The sequence below is a fragment of the Phragmites australis genome, chromosome 5 (genome assembly GCF_958298935.1).
Source record: "Phragmites australis chromosome 5, lpPhrAust1.1, whole genome shotgun sequence".
NCBI lineage: Eukaryota > Viridiplantae > Streptophyta > Magnoliopsida > Poales > Poaceae > Phragmites > Phragmites australis.
Genome location: NC_084925.1, coordinates 25,690,523 through 25,710,531, shown reverse-complemented (window position 1 = coordinate 25,710,531; position 20,009 = coordinate 25,690,523). Strand labels below are relative to the sequence as shown.

The following is a 20,009-nucleotide window of genomic DNA, read 5'->3' as shown; positions in this document are numbered from 1 at the left end:
TCTCTGCTCACATTAAATACGCTTATACCCATCAGTTCAAATTTGAAAGGTTTTTTTAACTCTATTCGAAATCAAATGTCGACTAATCGAACTTTTAGTCCTTTCTTAAGCTTCGAGTGCGATTAACAGCAAGACGCTCGATCCAATTATGTTTCCACTCAATACTTGGAATATTACTCAATTCTCTCTATTGGAAGCCTGAACCACCATACTCGACCAAGCTTAGACTTGACGATACTCGAGTGAAAATAACATAAACTCTTCCTTACGAGTAGAGTTAGAAAGCTACTGTCGAATATTTAACTATAAAGTATATACACATAAAAGTATACCATATATAGATAAGGTATATCATGTACATAATTAACAATTCCAAATATTACAAAACCGAATTTATAGTACCTGATACTTCCAGAAATCCAGAAAACACATACTAGAAAAATCTCGATTGGTTATCCAACTCAAAAACAATTATTATACTAATTAAATTTATCTGATCTTTCCTGATAGACAAGATAAAAAACTCACTATCGACTATAACAAAATAGAAAGAGGTACAAAACCCTTGTATAAGACAGGAACTCCGATCCTCGAAGGACTTTTTCAAAAGAACATAACTCATCTGCAACTTGACGCAAACACTAAAACTACATGAGATATTCGACGACTTCATCATTAGTCTAGTTTAGATCTCATCTACTCTTTATAATAGATCTAGACACTTTATCTGTACTCAAGTGAATACATATATATCAACAACCACCCAGGACATAAGATATTACTTCAATCAAGGATCCGAACCTATATACATCATATATACCTCGTCTCTTGTTAGATTCCTAGATCATGAAGAAAAACCAATTATCCTCATTAACATATTATCAAGGAAAAAACCTTAACAACACTAAGGCATTAAGGTTTTTCTTTTTAAGTACAAATCGGCACCGTTCCGTAAGAAAATGGCACGATACACCTTTTCTTCTGCCGACTCTCATTTTGTTTAATCACTGTTCATGAAATATATACAAAATCATGTGTACAACAGCAACTAAACGCCGGACGATGTAAGCTATTTGGGTGACGACACTCGGAATTCTTACCCCGTTTTACCTTCCTCTTTCTGCTGAGAAAAAGAACGCTGACCATCTTTTGGTAGCCATGGATGCGATGTGCAAGAAATGACATCAGATTATCGATAACCCTTTTGTGTCTCAAGAGAAAAGCATCTTCAGTTCTTCTATACGTGCGGTGCGGACTTCTTGATCTGTCAACGCTCCAGAAATCATTCGCTGCTTACGGGCCTGCACGGCTTCCATTCGTTCTTCAACAGTGCCCTGGACCGTCGTATCATATCATAATTAAAAGAATGATAACAGGAGATTTTGCATTATAATGACAAGACTCTGGATACGATGAGATTTGAAAAAGAGAGAGAAGGTACCTTCACAATGAATCTTTTGATAGAAACAGTCTTTGTTTGACCAATTCGATGGATGCGCATTACAGCTTGTTCTTCGACAGCAGGATTCCACCAAGGGTCCTGAAGCAAACATGAATGATGTACTCACAAGACGCTCACAGAACATGTAAACAAAGCTATAATCACGGTATCACTTTAGCATAAAAAATCTAGGTATCACCAAGCGTTTGTTGCCAGAACACTATTTCATTGTTTAGGCAGACTATAGGCAGGTGTAAGCCCGGGGGCAGCTTTACCAACGGACTGCTGCAAAAGTTTCACCTTATGCTTGTACTACTAATTGAATACAAAATCGCCATTATAGTCATATATGCTTACGCTGTTAGATCAGAGATAGAGACATACATGAACGCATCGGAATTTTGTACATCACAAATATCTTTAGAAAATCATTTGTTAGACAAGTAAGAAACACATTTAAGGCTTGCTTTGCTCATAGCCACATATCGCCACACTTCACCACATTGAGTTAGGTAAGTTTGATCTAGTTAGTGTCCGTTTGTTTGGTTTGTCAAAGCACCTGTGGCAATATTTATTTTTTTGGATGCCAGATCACATGCGTCAGTGACCCAAAGTGTGGTAAGATTTTGCTTGCTAAAGTGTGGCACAGGTTTTGATTGCCTAACCTAGGAGAATTTGGCACAAAAAAGACATTTTGGCAACCTCAATATAGGAATCAAGCGGACCGTTAGTTTGATATTATATTAGTAAATTTTCCAGCGTGGTCCGGTGTGTTTGTCTAGTGAATACATGTACATGATTCAATGCATGCATGATATTACCACCAGCCCAGCACATTGTAATATATTGTGTAGGTCGAGCATTGATAAACCAAAAAAAAATGAATGGATCAATGGAATCATTTCCATTTTTAAGGTTAATTTCGGTAGTATCAAGTATCAACAGTAAAGATTGAGGCTGAGAGACAACAACAAAAACGGAACTCAATATGAAGGATGTTATAACACACTACTGAACAAAAGTATGCCTTCTAGTGCAAAAATGTTTTGTTGGGAAACTTTGCACAAAGGACTAATGGAAATATACCATGACAAATGCATTAGATGCAGCAGTAAGGTTTATACCAACACCACCAGCCTTCAGAGACATAAGTAGAACCTGCATAGATCAGATATTTTAATTATGACGGCACTAATCAAGAAAGGAGTGGATTCAAGGAACAGAAGAAAATACCAAAATGCTTTTGTTCTCCGAGAACTCCTTGATTACTTTCTCTCTCTGGTGATGATTCAACGTCCCATCCAGCCTAGCAAATGAGAAGTTATTTCTGCCATGCAAAAGCTCAAAGATTAGTTGGTAAGGTCAGGTTCATCACAGCAATGGGGCAAAAGGACCTGCCAAAATTGTAAAGATATAAACCAGTAGGTCCAGTACCGAGGGGACAGGAGGTTCTTGGAAGAAAAGAATAGGTATTTTGGCCTATGCAAACTTGATATTGATTCATCGTAACTGAACACCACTTACCTCAAAAGTGGAATTTGCAAGAGATCTAAAAATGCAGTCCACTGGCTAAACACGATGCTCTTGGCACCTGAACTGCGAAGAGCTTCTAACTCCAGCAGGAGAGCAGATATCTTGGAAGATTCAACCCAGTTTTTATCGACATCAACTTGAAAGCGGCTATCAGTTGGAGCAGTTATGAGATCTTGTTTGCTCATTGACCTTCTGCAACAGTATGATCAAATTGATGGGCATGAGAATACAGAAGAATGACTAGGAAAACAAATTATATCAGAGAGACAAAAGAAAAGTGAGACATAAAATACCTACAGACAGGACAAAGACCTGCTGTTGCACTTCGCCAACTAGACAACAGACACTCTCGGCATAAACGGTGGGCACAGGAAGTTAATACAGCATCCTCAAAGGCTTCTAGGCAAATAGGGCACTCCCCTTCACCTTTCTGCAGTTCTTGGACAACCTCTTCAATGTAAGCTCTAGAGGGGAGGCAAGAAGAATCCCCATTAACGGCACCATTACCACCATGCAGGAAACGCTTCACAAGCTTGTTTAGGTCTGCAAACTCCTGTGTATCCCCACGACTGGCAACAATGAAGCCCATCATAAAAAAAATAATCAATGACAAAATCAATGTTCAATTTTAGGTTAAGTTATAACCCAATTTTTCAGGCAACCTAGTGACTTACTAGTCTACTATTCTGTTAACAGCATGCAAACAAACCTCAGAACAAGGAACGGATGGTCACAGCATTGCCGAAGGCGCAAAAGTAACTCCAAAATTGAAGCATAGTTGTGCAAGACCCTTCCTTGCTCCACAAATTGATCAAATTTTACCTATAAACAGCACAGGACTATTAATTTGTCTCTCTGAATGTACATGCTTCTTCAGTTGAAAGCACATTACCTTAGATTTTCGAAATAGAGCTTCATAGAAATCCTTCTCAGCCTCTGACAAATCACAATATTTTACTTCAATATTCGCAGGGGGTAAAGTAACGATCGGTCTGTACAAAGCATGAGTTAAGTCATGTGCAAAAAAAACCAATTGATGTGCAACAGTGCAAGTTGTTTAATAATGAGCAACCTTTTTTTCTAAATTGTATTTCTATTATTGAGTAATTTGATAGCTTGGACATACCTGCCCTCCTTGTCTGTGCTATTTTTAGTCCTTCTCAACATTATTGGCTTTAAAATAGACTGCACTAGCTTTAAGCCTCTTTCATCACCTTCTTCGTATGGTTTTTGTACAAGTTTATGCCACCTAAATAGCATATGACCAACAAATGTTATGTATAGAGGACCATAGTGATCTTTCAATTTATTGCATGATAAGAAGAATATAGTATGACTCCCATAGAATCATGATTTAACATACTTGATGTGTGCAAAATAGAATGCCAAGAATTGAAAACTGGCAGAGCGATAGTCAATTGTATAACCAAGTTCACAATTTTCCTTTTTAAAAAAGGTAGTTTGCATTTTGCAGTAACATCATCATTATAACTAACAGTCAGCCTCTCGGATACGCAACAAGTTTGCCAAGTCTCATCAAACAGGAGACTTTGATGCAGACAGAATAGATAATGGACAATAATATTAAAAGCCTCAGTTATGCATTTTTCAACAGTCCAATTACTTTGTAGGGGAAATTGACAAGATCTGTACAAGTATGCCAATTAGAACAAGAGGGATCAATGAAAGCAAACAAATGTTACACTTACAAGGCCCAGTTCCTCCATGGTTCAACTCTCAAAAACCGAAAAAGGCTGTACAGATCCTCCAAGTTGTTCTGCCAGTAAAGTAAAACTCATAAAGTTTAAACGCATAAGCACCTAACACGCAAATACATGCATGAAAACTAAGTGCACATTCTTATAATTTGTCTGATCCATCATCCTGCATTATGGATGAATATGATCGGTTCAATGATTTCTAACAAAGACCCCCAAGATCTACACAGATCCTCACCTGAATTGGTGTACCGGTGAGACACCAGCGCCGATCAGCTGTCAGAGAAGCAGCAGCTAGGGATATCAAACTTCTAGAAGACTTTATCATGTGTGCTTCATCAAGCACAACTCTGAACCAATTTACAGAGTAGAGAGGACCATTTTCTATTGAACCCTACAAGCACATATCCAAAGTTCAGTCAAGAATCAGATTGCATAATCAAACTAAAGATTAATGGCAAAAGAGGTAGTAAAGTTCTCCATCATTGCATGCCCACTTTGGTCCATGTGACTATCTTCTATACTCCCCTCATGCATGGACCAAATTTTAAGCAAACTGCACTTGCATTACCAAAGATTGCATAGGCATGACATGACGAAACAAATGTACACTCATGGTGGGGAGGACAAAGGGCAAGCAAAAAGGCAATGCATTATATATATTCCAAGTAAAAGATGCGAAATCAAGGGGCCATAGTTGGACAAGTATGCAAACAACCAGTCAATCACATGGTTTGGTTCTATCTGCCTATCTTACAACCAATAAAAAAGATGAACAAATGCTTGAGCATATTAAGAGTAAACTGAAAGACAGGTGCATGCTATAAGATCTAAGAGCTCACATCAGTTGAAAATTCTGATGCCACGACACCATATGTAGTCAGGACAATATCACTCTGACCGACAAAACCTGCTTCTTTTGGTCTGTTTTGTCCATAATGAACATATATATTCACAATGCCCGGCTTAGTATGAGCTTCAATCTCCGCCTGTAATTCGAAATATCAATTCTAGCATTAAAAAACATTAGTGTAGCATTACATTTAGACATGAAATTGGTAAAGCAAATCTCAAATATGTTGGACCTTCCTATCCCCTACTTTTCTGCAAGCACTAAATGAGCATACATATAGCGCAGCACAGACTGGCATGCTGGTGCCACTGTTAGAACTTACCTTCCACTGACCAAGTAGAGTCATTGGGCAGACGATTAGATTGCCACCTCCAATAAGTGGAGCCTTATGTTTTCTAAGCTTACTAAAAGAGAAAGGGCTAGCAAGCTTCTTCACAGCATCATGAGAATGAGTAGGCAATTCACCCAACCCTCTAGCTTCTCCACAGATCTGAGTGGTATGGTGAGTAGTGATGCATCCTTTGCCAGAATCAGAAAGAAGAAGAGCAATAGTCATAATAGTCTTCCCCAATCCCATTGCATCTGCCAGAATCTTATAATTTACCCAGTTAGTTAATAAAATGAATCGCCAATTTCGACCAGAAACAATAAATACAAAAGGAAATGGCAAAGATAAATGTGTGAAATATTAAGAATATACTTACCCCTCCTCTGCCAAGTTGTAATGTACTAGGGAACTCAGTTGTGGCATCGCCTGAAAACACATTCAAGTACAAAACTAGTTCCCTCCTAAAATGAATGCAGGAATAGAGATATGTTAACATTCATCTCGAAAAAACCTGATCATAAGAAAAAGCTCATACAATATACAACAGACGTACTTGTCCTCGAGTTTATATGCTTCCCAACAAGGGTGAAGGGTTGTAGCTGCATCCTGGTAAGAACTTCCTTTCTCAAGTTGCAGCATCCAATGAAGGGCCTGCTTTTGATAAGAGCGTAGATCGCACTGCAGAGAATCAGGGGGAGCCCTTTCCTACCAAAATAAATTCAGAGCACTACAGAAGTTAATACAAAACCAACTGGTCTCTGAAACTCTTAACAAAGGTTGTTGAATTACCTCCAGTGCAGAACTGTCAGTGATTCCAATTAGATCATCCAAATCTGAATCTGAAACAGTTTCTTCATCCTGATCATCTTCATTTCCACCAGAAGATAATCTCAATTTCTCGGATGTCAACTTAGTGGCAGGCACTCCGATACTGCTCTGTTCAAGCAGATATGAAGCCAATATTTATTATGTTGATAGCAGTGTCATGTATGGAGTATTAAGTGAGTACCTTTGTTTCAATCGGTCGCTTCCTGGAATAAAGATCTTCTGGAGTAAATGCGGCCTGGTTTGAATTAGTGTCAAACCAAATAAATCAGACATGCTGGTTCTGGCAAAAGAGCAGCACATAATTTGCATGGACTCATTACTTTTATTTTGTCTCTTTATGCCTTTATTTTTGCAGTGCATGATTATCAATGATGATTTCACCTATACCAAGAGCTTCTAACCTGTGACTTTTGCAGTGCATTTGCACTAGATGATAAAACGAACAAGAGACGATAAGAGCAAACAGCTCACCTTTTTAAAAGGGGCAAGCCCAATCAACTTAAAAAGTGCAGGTAGTGGGTGAAATGTGGAATCCTCAGGAGCAACCCGAGCGGCTTTGGGCGTCGATTGCTTTTGATCGTGAAACATTGAGCTGTTGATATATACACTGCAAAGTACAAGACCGAACTCAAGATGGTGGTGTAGGTCGTACAACAGAAATGCTCAATCGCACATAAATTGGAGTTAGTATGAACTGCAATTCATATATACCACACGGATAAGAGGACGGCGTCCATAATGCTAAGCGCCTCAGGAGCTGATTTGCACGAGCCCTGGACTTTTATCTTGTTCTCCTTGAGAAGGGGAAGGAGGCACCGTGCCCACTCATTGGGGATGCGACCCACCTAAACAGCAACAAATGGTTACACCGCACAGTGGTACGATGCAGCGTCAGAGAATTAGGGTGGTCAGCAGTGATAAGTAATGTACCTCCCCGTGGTTCGGGGTGGAGAAGCGCATGATCCCGGAGGAGCAGGAAGCAAGGCCGGGGCGGCCGGGACGGCTCTTGCCCGCCGCGGCGGCGGCAGCCGTGGCGTTGGGGAAGGAGAAGGTGACCGCGTCCCCAGGGGCAATTCGTCTGCCCTTGCAGGTGGCCAACCCCGCCATCTCGGCGCTCCCCACCAACCACCAGTGCTCACCGCCGCCGTTGGTTGTCGCGGGCGCAGGCGCGGGCTTAGGTTTCTCTGCCGTGGGCTTGGGATGCGTAGGGACACTGCTCGGTGGGGTTGACTCGGTGAGGGTTTTGGCAGGTTTGGCAGGCGGTGGGGAGGGGGAGGGCGACGGCGATGGCGGTGGCTTCTGGAGGAAGTCGAGGAGGATGTTGATGGCCTTGGTGGGGTCATCGCCAGCCATGTGGAGCGCGCGGATGATATCCATCTCCGGCGTGCCCTCGCCGAGCACCGCGCGCACCATGGCCACCTGCTCCTCCCGCTCCCGCTCCTTCCCCATCTTTCCCCGCGAGGCGGCGGCTCTGCTCGCCCCGGCCCGCGAAATTTTCCCCCAAACTCCCGCTTCGCGCCCCCGCCTATAGATTTCGCGGGAAGCCGGAGGGCTGGACCGAATTGTTCCCGTCGGCCTCTGCGGTGGGGCTGCAGATGCAGGAGCAGTCCTTGACTGCGCTTCTCTATTCTGTACCGCGTTCCGGAATAATAGGGTGTGTTTTGGTTACCCGCCCGTCGGTTTTTATTAGCTGCATGGTATAAGTAGAATAGCTATATTTATTTTAAAAAAGTATTTTGTAGGTTGTTTGTCATGAACTGAGTTTTGGTGTTATTAATTAAATTTGAGATTGCATAAGTAGAAGAGTTGAGATTTTAATAATTGGTTATTCGTATGAAGATGATTTTATAACACTGATAAATAAATCTATCTATATGAATGGATATAGAACATACATCTGTCGAGTCAGGCTGCAGAGTGAAATTCGAACCGAGCTTCACTCTCAGGTCAGGATGATATCGTATATTTGTATCTATCGGACTAGGCTAAAACAATAGATACGGATAATCAAATAGGTTTTTCCTGAGATTATACGTATCTATAATACCAGGCTGAGGACATTTGAGCAAACAAACACACCCATATTTACCCAAACCCACCTGGGCTCATAGTTCTATCCACGCACTAAGGGCCTGTTTGGTTACCCGCAAGATCTAGCCTGGCTCGTATCTAGTGAACCAGACTATATGTATATAGTGTTATTTGTTTGGTTGACTGTATTTGCTCAGTCTGACTGAGAAGATATTAGGTTCAGTTATCCGTATAAGTATATGGTGTATGAGATTGAAATAAAAAAACAATTATTAACATGATGTTTATTTTACATAAATACACTCTAGTATTTAATTTATCATATTAAATTCTAATCCAATTCAAAATATACTAATATAAGTTAATACTCATTAATTATATGCTAATACTATAATTAGCTAAGCTCCCACCCGCTGGTCTGGAGGAAACGCAAATGAAATTCGTTTCCGCGGAGCCAGACTGAGCAAGCCATTTTGCACACAATGAGACTGGCTGAGCGAGCCATCCACACAACCAAACATCATGTCCATACGCGCACAAGGCTAGGCCGGCCCGCATCCAGACTACCAAACACGCTATAACCTACTCCTGGTACTTGTCATGCGAACTGAGTTGAGTGGTGTTTTGATTTTTATGTACGGGTGCACCAATTTCACGTGTACAGATCAAGAATGACATTTTGAATGATATTTGGGAGATTTTCAAAGGTGCGTTCATGATTAAAAAAAAGGATGGCCCTATGTGCATGCCCTTTTATTTTTCTTTTTGGTCCTGTGATGTACAAGTCTATTTGTGTACAGATCAAATAATGTGTATTTTCTCTTTTGTTCATCTTCAAGCTCTTGGTGATGTTCATGCAAATTCGTGCAAGAATCATGGATGTTCATGCAAATTTGTGCACGATTCAAGTTCATGTACAATGTAAACAAATGCAAATGTGTGTCCATATGTTCTTCTAGTTCATGTACAGTGTTCATGAACTTGATTCTGAATTCTATTCGTGTTCATATCCTGTGCTCGATCGGAAAAAAAATGAAGTGAAACAACTGAAACATTAGATTGTGTTATATGGAATACTATGGTGCAGAATCTTTTTGAAAAATGATGTGCAGAGGGGCAGGACGGTTGATGCCGGACTAAAAAATAGCCTACACTGTAGCCTACTTTTCTTTCGCAACCCCTATATTTAAAATGCATCATCCTTTTACCATAAATCATTTTCAATTGGACGGTCCTGATAGTACTGTGAACCCACATGCCCCTAGGAAAATTCACGTCCACCGCATTCCCCACAGCTTTGTTGTGTGAAATGGATACAGAACGTGCATATAGTTCAGTTGGAAAGTGTTGAAATGGTTGATGAATATTTGTAATCGGCCGAGAATCAAGAATTTCGTAGGGTTTGAACCAATTTCTAGCCTGTTTGGAGCAAAAGAATTACACATAACTCCTATCGGGAACCAAGGTAAATCCACGCATTCCAACCGGGCGGGTAAAGTTTTGTCAGACCGACAAAGTGCCAAGTGCGCAGGCCCGTTGAGTAGCAGGGGTGAGGTGGGCTGTCGCACAGGGTCGCACGCCCGCACCTGCCGTGCCGAGTCCCGTCGCGGCGTTGCCGAGTCGCCGACGTGATCACGTGAGCAGCACATTCATTCGATTTCGACTTGCAAGTACTGTTTTTCTTTTTTATGTCGGATATGATTCATTTGCAACTTGCAAGTACTATTTTACATGCTTGCATTCTGAAGTATATATGAAATACATGCATACGTTTGTTTCTTCATCTATTATGCGTGTTGTATCTAGTCATTGCCATCATATGGACATGTAAACTATGAATAAAGGATGTTTTCAAATCTTCTGTAGAATTTGGAAAATACTGAAAGTACTGCTGGCTGTAAACGGCAAACAATTACAAACTGAACTGTCGGTATTACTGGTTTATTAGTTCATTTTTGACATATCTCTGCGTAACTTATACCTCCTTCATCTTCTGCTGAATTTATAGAGCACACAGTGCCTTGCTACATAGGAACTCACATATCTATCTAGTACATAACCAGAGTTGTGTTTGGCCACTTCCACGCTGCCAATCCTCATTCCTCAATTGCTCTCAGGTAAGCTGGATGGGCTGCTCGAGAGGCATTGGAGTCTGGAGAAACGTTGGCCTGGGCGCCTGGCCTTCAACTGCACGTTGTTGCTATTTAATTTGGATTCACAGAATTGGTATGCATCTTTGCATGTTTAAATAAATTCGATCTTGGCTATGCAATTGGTATGCATCAATGCATTTTAAAAAAATTCCCTTGGATTCACAGACGAGAACGGCAGCGACCACTGTCCAACTCGGTACGCCGATGGACGAACTAGTGCTGGGCAGCACGTTCCACGCAGGTTCGATCTTCTTTTCTTTTGATCTTTTTCTTATCTTGCTAAGTCTAGAATTCATATACTGTTTAAATCATTAGTGTTGTTTGATTTATAAAACAGGAAGACGTTTATTTTCTCAATCCTCATCATGTCTTCTAGAAATAGGAAGTATGATTCTGGTTATGAAAAGCGTAAGAAGAAACAAAGACTAGAAGCAACAGCTCAATCTCAAAAGGGTGCTCTTGATAGATTTGTTATGAAAGAATCTCAATTTAATTCTGAAAATCAAACTGCAGCTGCTAATGTTGATGGGGTTCATAGTAATGATGCTAAGATTGCAGTAGAAGTTGAGGGTCACGCTGCAGAAATTGTTCAAGGTGACGATACTAATATTGCCGATGAAGTTAGTGGACATACTGATGGAGTTGATCTCAGCTTAGATAGATCACCAAGTACTGAAAGTAACAATGACATCAATACTTCTTTTCAACCTGATATATTTGATCCAAGAACTTAGGATGAACTTGATCCTAAAATGATTGATATTTTGGTGCAAAAGGGTCCTAAAAGAGATTTGTCTATTGAGAAAGGTCCTAAAGATAAATTCTCTAGAAAGTTTTCTGCAGTATCATACACTAGAGTTCTCTCAAATGGAGAAAAGTGTGACAGAGAATGGCTTGTATACAGCAAAGAGCTTGACAGAGTATTTTGTTTTTGTTGCAAATTATTGAGAAAGGGGTATGGAAAAGGTCAATTAGCAAATGAGGGTTTCAATGACTGGTATCATCTTGGCACTAGATTTAAAGAGCATGAAACTAGTACAAAACATGTTATGAATATGGCTACTTGGTATGCCTTGCGTCTCAGGTTGCAAAAGAATCAAACAATTGATAAAGTTGCTCAGCGAAAACTTCAAAAAGAAAGGGACCATTAGAGAAAGGTTTTGTTTAGAATTATCTTGATTGTAAAATTTCTTGCAGAACATAATTTAGCATTTCGTGGCAGTAATAGCAGGTTGTACCAAGACAGCAATGGTAATTTCTTAGGATTGATTCAAATGTTGGCTGAATTTAATCCAGTTATCCAACAGCATGTTCAACGCATCACGAATGATGAAATTCATATTCATTATCTTGGTCCTTGCATCCAGAATGAGTTAATAAATTTGATAGCTGTTGCAATCAGGTCTCAAATCATTGGAAAGGTTAAAGAAGCAAAGTACTTCTCAGTTATCTTTGACTGTACTCCTGATGCAAGCCACCAAGAACAGATGTCTTTGATCATAAGGTATGTTGATGCATCTTCAGGTTCTATTTGCATTGAAGAATCCTTTTTAGGTTTTTTGGATGTAAATGATACAACTGGGCAAGGATTGTTTGATGTTCTACAAAATGAATTGAAAAATCTTGACCTTGATGTAGACAATGTGAGAGGACAGGGATATGATAATAGGTCAAATATGAAAGGAAAACATCAAGGGGTACAAAAGAAACTATTGGATAAAAATCCTAGAGCTTTTTATTCAGCTTGTGGTTGTCATAGTCTGAATTTAACACTATGTGATATGGCAAAGTCTTGTGGTAATGTAAAAGATTTTTTTGGAGTTATACAACGTATCTATACAATATTTGCTAATTCTACTAAAAAATGACAAATTCTTAAAGATAACATAACAGGATTGACTCTCAAGTTATTGTCATCTACTCGTTGGGAGAGTCGTGTTGATAGTGTTAAGGCTATAAGGTTTCAGATTCAAGAAATAAGGGAGGCTTTACTACAAGTGGCTGAAAATGATAATGATCCATTGACAAGTAGTGAAGCTAAATCCTTGGCGGACAATGAACTTGGTGGCTTTGAATTTTTAGTGGCAATAATCATCTGGTATGAAATATTATCTGCTGTTAATTTGGTCAGTAAGCAACTACAAGCAAAAGATATGCTTATTGATATTGCAATTGAGAAAGTACAGGGGCTGATTTCCTTTTTCAATAAGTATAGAGAAACTGGCTTTTCAAATGCATTAGAAGCTGCAAAAGAAATTGCACTTGAGATGGATATTGCTCCAGAATTCCGCACCAAGCGTAAAATCAAAAGAAAAAGACAATTTGATGAGAGCAATAATGATGCATCTATTGCTTCACAATCTGCACATGAGTCATTTAGGGTTAATTATTTTATAGCTATTGTTGATCAAGCTATAGCTTCACTTACTAGGAGATTTGAGCAATATCAGGGGTACGAAAATACTTTTGGTTTCTTGTTTAATTCAGATAAGCTATGCTCCTTGGATGATAAGAGTTTGTTTTCTTCTTCTGTTAATCTTAAGGTAGCACTTAAGAGTGGAGAACATTCAGATATTGATGGAAAAGAATTGTATGTGGAGTTAAAGTTCATCCAGGATCTTATTAAGGAATCTATGAGCCCTCTTGATATTCTGAAATATTTGAAATAGCTAGGCTGTTTCCCTAATGCCGTTATTGCATACAGAATTTTGTTAACTATTCCCGTGACTGTTGCATCTGCGGAAAGGAGCTTTTCTAAACTCAAGTTGTTGAAATCCTACTTGCGTTCTACTATGACACAAGAAAGACTCAATGGATTGACGACAATAGCACTTGAAAATGATATCTTGAAGAAGATTAAGTATGAAGATATAATTGAAGATTTTATTTCAAGAAATACTAAAAGGATGATGCTTTTCAGTAGAACATGAGGTCAGTTTATTGCTTGAGTACTACCTTTACTGTTTAGCATTAATATTTGATATATTCCTAAATATTGTAACAAATAACATGTCTTGAAGTTATATAATTAAGTGAAAGTATGCTTTGGTTATATAAATTTTTTAATTTTAGGACCCCATTTTATATTTCGCACTGGGGCCTCAAATTCCTAGACACGGCCCTGAAAGTGCGTACAGTACTTTCATAATCTCCTTTATTTTCAGAACACGCAAACTTTCATTAGACTTTTATACTCGGATTCCACGAAAATATGTGAGTAACGAAAAAAACTTCAGACTTTGATTGACTGATTCAGATTATCCAATATGCTTATTCGACAAAAGAGAAGCGATGCAGCAGAATCATCCCTGTCGAACAAAAGAAAAGGTGCAGAAGAACCAGAGGAATTGATCTCGCAGTAGAAATTCCAGTTAAGAAACAGTAAACAGCACGGTTCATCACTACTTCCTGAGTTGAGCATCCATTGACTATTTCATACCACAGCTTCTACTTAATTTACAAACGAGGCTATACATGGAATCCACGAGACAAGTACTTTCGCCATTCACAAAATTTGCCCCCCAACGCAAAATGCAAAACATTTCAATTAGAGAATTAGAACCCACAAGTTATGTGATGATCGCCAAAGCTTCGATGCTCTAGCACAGCTTTCTTGCATTAAGTCAACTGATCCTTCCCGTCTGGTCAACCAAAGTTCCTACCTGATATCCACACAATGCTCTAGATATGTTACCAGGCTCCATCATGTTAAAAAGGACAACTGAAACAAATTAAAACACAATAGTCATCTTATCTGGAGTGTTGAAAAGTTACCAGTCTTAAATTCAGAGTGAGACAGAGATAGTAGGCTAACCAGGAATGTTGTTCTCCTCACAAAAGGTAATTGCTATTACATCCATTTTGCTGAATCCTCTTGCCACTAACTCCCTGTATGAAATGTGTTCAAATTCTGCATCGCCATTGCTTTCAGGAGTGCAACCATTTACGGTATCTCCAGTAATACCTTTAAGGAGTACATCTGCATTGACTGGTTAACAGTGTGTCTAGTCAGATTTCTAGGCCACAAGTGAAGCAAAGTTTTCATGAAAAGGAAACGGTTGTTAAGAAAGAAATTGTGCGTATGCATGTAGAAATGCTGGGAAAAAAGTAGTGTCTGATATGGGGAAGGCAGTTCAAAGACATACTTTCAGAAGCTCTCAAGGCAGCTGCTGTATCTGTTGTGAAAAGTGGATTTCCCATCGCAGCACCAATCCCTCCGAAGATAACAACCCTCCCTTTTTCAAGATGGCGTATAGCTCGTCGTCTTATGTATGGTTCCGTAGCATCTTGCACCACCAATGTTGTCTGGACTCGTGTCTCGATGCCGATCTTTTCAAGCGATGCTTGTAGCAACACCGCATTCAACACTGATGCCATCATCCTGAAACATGTGAAGTAGACGGACCAGTGTTAACTTCTAAGACTTACATTTGTTGTAGAACTGTGGTTGCAACATCAGTCATCAAAATTTGTCGAATGGCAAAAGAATAAGATATCTGAGTCTTGACAGAACATAAGAGAAGCCCTCAAAGGTGACCCGATTAACTAATGGGGTGGCAGCCTAGTAGGTCGGTTAAATACCTTCAAGATATGTTCATATGTCACAGATCACATTACCTGGGTAATTTTTTGTGCCAAAAATTCTCCCATCATTTTGAAACTGAATCAGAATTCTTTTCCTTAGCTACTTTGTTGCTTAATCTCTCGCAAATGGAACAGTACAAATACATCAATATTCAAAGCTAAAAGTATTCTGAATGTAAATGAACAAAAATGGTCTCTCAAAAAAATTAAGAGAAATGGGATTAGAACTGACTGCTTCCATCATTTATCGTTGTTATAAAAGAAAATGGTTTCAACTTTCAACAGCCATGTCCTTAGATATCAAATAGAAAGGTAACACAATTCACACAGATAAATCATCAACAGCACATATGAAGCTAATTTTTAAAGTCTATCCTCCAGGATATACATTCTGGTGTACAGCAACATAAAAAAAATGGCATATAAGGTCAAAAGGAGATGTTTGAGCAGCTGGAAATAAGAGAACATCAGGTAAAGAGAGCTTTTCCCTAGATCAATGTGGTAGAATGCTTAACAAGAAATATGTAGACAGCTGCCAATGAGTAACAGTGATATGTAACTCATAAGTTGTAACAATCTGGTATGGCTCTCCTGAGCAGTGATGGAGCCACATTGTAGCAAGGGAGTACTATTGTCACCATCGAGCTGATCCATTTCCAATACTTCACATGTAATGTGCATAAATACAAGGTAAAACAATGAAAATAGCAATGGGAAGAGTACTGAAATCATATTCAAACCCAAGAGAAACCCTGGCAATGAAACGATGGCACACTTGGCAGTTTTACAGGTAGCACGGAAACAGAGCATTATTCACAAGGAGCACGAGCCATTACAGAAAATGGAACCACAGAGCAGACAAGCAAAAGGAAAATATAAGGGATCTCGAACAAATTACCCTATTGGACATGTTGCAGCCCTTTCAATGCCTGTTTCAGCAGCCCAAGTGTCACCACAGTATATATTTCGACTCCCCACAACAATTGCTACCTGATTGTAGCCATTTCAATGGTCAGGTGACGAACAAAACAAGATTTGATATCAACGACTCCACTAAACAAATTTCTTCTATCTACCTGAACTCCATGAAGGCTTGCCACCTGAACTTCTCTAGCAATTAACATAATCACCTAAAATGGACATAAGCAAATTATCAGCATCAGGGTCTAGCACAGCAATGTTAAACTAGAGACTCGTAATAGATAGACACCTTTGGGTCAACATTTTCAGAAGCCGCTCCCGCTAATACACTGCCCCCAATCTTCAAGAGCGCCCTCTTCCATCTCGGATTCGAGAGAGGTGTCAATCTGGAGCCGACACCGATACTAAGCAGGCTAGCACTGGAAGGTGTACAACTGCAATCCAAATCATTTGCTCATGTCTCACCTAGTACCCAAAATGAACTAACAAAAAAGGGGACTTTGCATCTTCAACCTCTTGTTCTGTTGCTGCTGGTCCCTCGGTTTGACATCATCAGCGGTGGCGGCGGCGGGCTTGGGGGAGGCAATGGAGGTCGCACCGCCAACTATGACCTCCATTTTCTTGAACCATGGCCACTTGCTGGTACCGCCGTCAATCCGCTGACACTCTACCTTGTACCGCTTCTTGAGGTTGTCCATCTTGTTCTTGCACTGATCTACGCTCTTGCCGCCGCCGTCCCGGGCGGGATGCTGGCTGGCCACGGCGGCGGCCACGTCCTCCCAGTCCCGGCCCCGGAAGGTCCCGCGCTGCAGCTGCTCGAACCGCTCCGTGTACGCGTTCAGGAGGGTGCAGATGGCCCCGTCGCTCCACTCCTCCCTACCGTCCTTCCGGTTGTGCGCCGCGCCCTCGCCGCCGCCTCGCCCCTTCTTGCCGCTGCTGTTGAGGTAAGGGGAGCGGTACTTGCCGACAACGCCCGGTTCCTCCACCACCACGCCGCAGCCCCTGCGCTTGGCCGCCGCCTGGTTGTTCTTGAGGTCGTGCGAGAAGTGGCTGGCGGAGTCTTCGGCGAAGACGGGGGAGACGGGGGATTTCTGCGGGAGGTAGAAGCCCTGCGGCGGAGGCAGCGATGGGTGAGGGGGGTCTGGGTGGGTTTGAGGGGGGTGGTGGGCGTCGTCCTCGTCGCCGAGGAGGCCGAAATCGACGTCGTCGCAGGTGGTGGCCATGGGCGGCGACGTTAGGGACACGGCCCAGGGCGACGGCGGCCGGCTGCGAGGCTCTGTCTCCGACGATGTTACGGCGCCAGGGCGCCGTTGCGCTAGCGTCGATGAAACCAAACCGTCAAAGCTCCGTTACGGGCTCACCATATTGGGCGTTTCCGTCGCTGGAGACTGCCCATGCTCGACAACTTTTTTGTCCGAGCGATCAATAGAGGGCGCAACTCGCAGGGGTTCCAAGCTACGGCTGTGATTTCTTCACAAAAGAATTCCAAGGGTGACAGGAGTGTTTATTTGGCACCTTATTTAATTGATTTTCTTTTAAAATACTTCACATACAATCCATGTGTACAACTCCATTACAACGGAAGGTTTTGAAGCCCTTTAATACAAAACTGGACAAGTTTTTTTTAACAACCAACACACGAGAGACGGTGTCCAATTCTATTGATATAAAAGAAAAAATACAAGAGAATAACCCTGGAGGCTATAATCATAAGAAAAGGGAAAAATAACAACTACCAATAGCTAACAACCACTAGCAACGACTAAACAACCACAACCAACGGCTAGCAACAACTAACAACAATGAAAACAACAACAAGCGGCACACGACCGCCGTCGAGCCAACACAGTGCCCTCCGTTGCACACCGGTATGCTGGCACACCAAAGCTATTGTTTGCGTCGTCTTGCGACGATGTCCCACACCGAACTAGCCATTGTTAAGCTGTGCTAGCTAACGCAGTCTGTTGCAAGTCCTCTTGCAGACGCGCCATCATTGCCGCTTGCGTTGTCATCGATGTTGTCACACACCATACTAGCCGCTGCCAGGTAAGGCTAGTCGCCGCAGTTCGTTGCAAGCCGTCATGCCGACACGCGTGTGGCTACCTCTAGTCACCGCCACACCGGCCCAACCTATGGCACGTTGGACTGGCTGTCACTGAGCGAGACCATCCACCGACGCCGCCACCTAGGCTCAACGAAGATTTGGACGCCTCGATCGTACCTCCACAACACCACCCACCACATCGCCGAGCACGGCCGCCCAGCACCGAACAACGGTCGCCACTATGCGTGACTGATCACCACCACGCCGCCAGGGACCACACGCCACCGGTCGCACCACCTCGCCTCCGCGGGTCCAAGCCCAGTCATCCCCACGCCGTAGTGATGAGCCAAGCCGCTATCAACAACTAATCATGACTTCAAAGGCCACCGCGATGCAGATTGCACCATGCCGAGTTGGCCACCGCTGTTCGGGACCAACTGCCATAGTACCGCTGCGATACTGCACAGATCGGCCGGCCTAAGGAGCACCTGATCTGACCACCTCAAGGACATTGCACCCTCCACCTCGTCGCCTCAAATCACTGCGAGCGGATGCCACCCTCGCCTGCCGCAAGACACCACACCTCGGATCCGATGTGCCTCACCATTGGAGACGAGCAGCACCGCCCTGCTACCCGTGTAGAGCCCCAACCCGTCGCGATAGCATTGATGCCGATGAGGAGCCAAGAGCCAAAACGCCGCCTTCCTCCACACAACCCTGAACGCCGCACGCAAAACCCATGTGCCAGCACATCAATCATGCCGACCCAGCCGCTGCCTCGTCGATCCAAAGCACGTGCGCATGCCGACCCACGCTGAACTAGTCGCCGTCGTGCAAGACCAGCCACCATCGTGCTGGGCTGGGTTACCCAGCCACGGATCCGGCCACAGGTCACTTGAAGCCACCTCCATGTCGACCCTGTCCTCATCCACCCTGCTGCCATGCACGACCTCCACGTCGTCCACAGCTGCCAAGCCATCCCAGTCCTCCTTCGCGCGTGTCGCCGTTATGGCCTCGTCTGCCAGCGCTAGCACCGCAGCTGCCTCCTCCTCGAACGCCACCTCCACCGCGTTCGCCTGCCTCCGCCAACCGCGTCGTCCATGTCCTCGCCACGCCATCTCGCCGACCGCAAGAACTGCCACCCATCTCTGGCTGTCGACCGCAAGTAGGCAGATCTGCCGCACGTAGTCGCCCACCAGCCGCCACCAACCGGATCCGTCGTCCACGGCCGCTTGTCAGCCTCCACCTGTCTGATCTACCACCTACGACCTGCTCCCACACCGAGCATGACCGCCTGCTCCTTAACATCGAGCATTTCCAGGGGGGGAGGCCCTGCTGCCACCATCCTCACTGTTGCGTGGGCTTCCAGTAGCCAGCACAAACAGTGGCAAGGTAGGAGGGAGGGGGAGAGGGGGTGGCAGCGCCGGTAGCGTAGAGCCGCCCGAGTAGTCCCTGGGAGGGATGCGAGGCGAGAGAGGTCCTTAAGGCTATGGAGAGAAAAACCGGACAAGCTTTTGATCTTGTTGCAAAGAAGTTGTATAAATGAGTCACTCATGTGTAATAATGCCTTTGATT

At 42.6% G+C, this 20,009-nt stretch overlaps 2 protein-coding genes and 1 pseudogene across 7 annotated transcripts; 1 reads left to right on the top strand and 2 right to left on the bottom strand.

Annotated features, from left to right (window-relative positions):
- Positions 1-742: 742 nt before the first annotated feature.
- On the bottom strand, positions 743-8,366 carry LOC133919017 (DNA repair protein RAD5A). Of its 4 annotated transcripts, none has more exons than XM_062363199.1 (20): positions 7,632-8,365; positions 7,413-7,546; positions 7,173-7,308; positions 6,883-6,936; positions 6,663-6,809; positions 6,427-6,578; positions 6,250-6,334; positions 5,868-6,137; positions 5,535-5,681; positions 4,931-5,086; positions 4,684-4,751; positions 4,101-4,223; positions 3,867-3,966; positions 3,684-3,796; positions 3,268-3,543; positions 2,966-3,163; positions 2,675-2,768; positions 2,528-2,599; positions 1,442-1,540; positions 743-1,334 (listed from the first exon to the last, which is right to left on the bottom strand). In XM_062363199.1, exons 1-20 carry the CDS (start codon positions 8,148-8,150, stop codon positions 1,212-1,214), a joined length of 3,066 nt encoding a protein of 1,021 aa, XP_062219183.1. In that variant the 5' UTR covers positions 8,151-8,365; the 3' UTR covers positions 743-1,211. The 4 variants fall into 4 exon arrangements, with proteins under 4 accessions (XP_062219183.1, XP_062219182.1, XP_062219184.1 ...); XM_062363198.1 differs by having other exon boundaries at positions 745-1,334; positions 2,966-3,166; positions 7,632-8,364; XM_062363200.1 differs by lacking the exons at positions 743-1,334; positions 1,442-1,540; positions 2,528-2,599; positions 2,675-2,768 and having other exon boundaries at positions 2,962-3,166; positions 7,632-8,366.
- Positions 8,367-11,250: 2,884 nt separating this feature from the next.
- LOC133917892 (uncharacterized) lies at positions 11,251-13,815 on the top strand (annotated as a pseudogene).
- Positions 13,816-14,046: 231 nt separating this feature from the next.
- On the bottom strand, positions 14,047-17,803 carry LOC133919016 (uncharacterized). Of its 3 annotated transcripts, none has more exons than XM_062363196.1 (7): positions 16,904-17,803; positions 16,680-16,824; positions 16,546-16,599; positions 16,368-16,459; positions 15,031-15,266; positions 14,700-14,873; positions 14,047-14,193 (listed from the first exon to the last, which is right to left on the bottom strand). In XM_062363196.1, the coding sequence occupies exons 1-7, from the start codon at positions 17,611-17,613 to the stop codon at positions 14,156-14,158; spliced, it is 1,449 nt and encodes a 482-aa protein (XP_062219180.1). In that variant the 5' UTR covers positions 17,614-17,803; the 3' UTR covers positions 14,047-14,155. The 3 variants fall into 3 exon arrangements, with proteins under 3 accessions (XP_062219180.1, XP_062219181.1, XP_062219178.1); XM_062363197.1 differs by lacking the exon at positions 14,047-14,193 and adding an exon at positions 14,214-14,547 and having other exon boundaries at positions 16,904-17,802; XM_062363194.1 differs by lacking the exon at positions 14,047-14,193 and adding an exon at positions 14,214-14,606 and having other exon boundaries at positions 16,904-17,800.
- Positions 17,804-20,009: the final 2,206 nt, after the last annotated feature.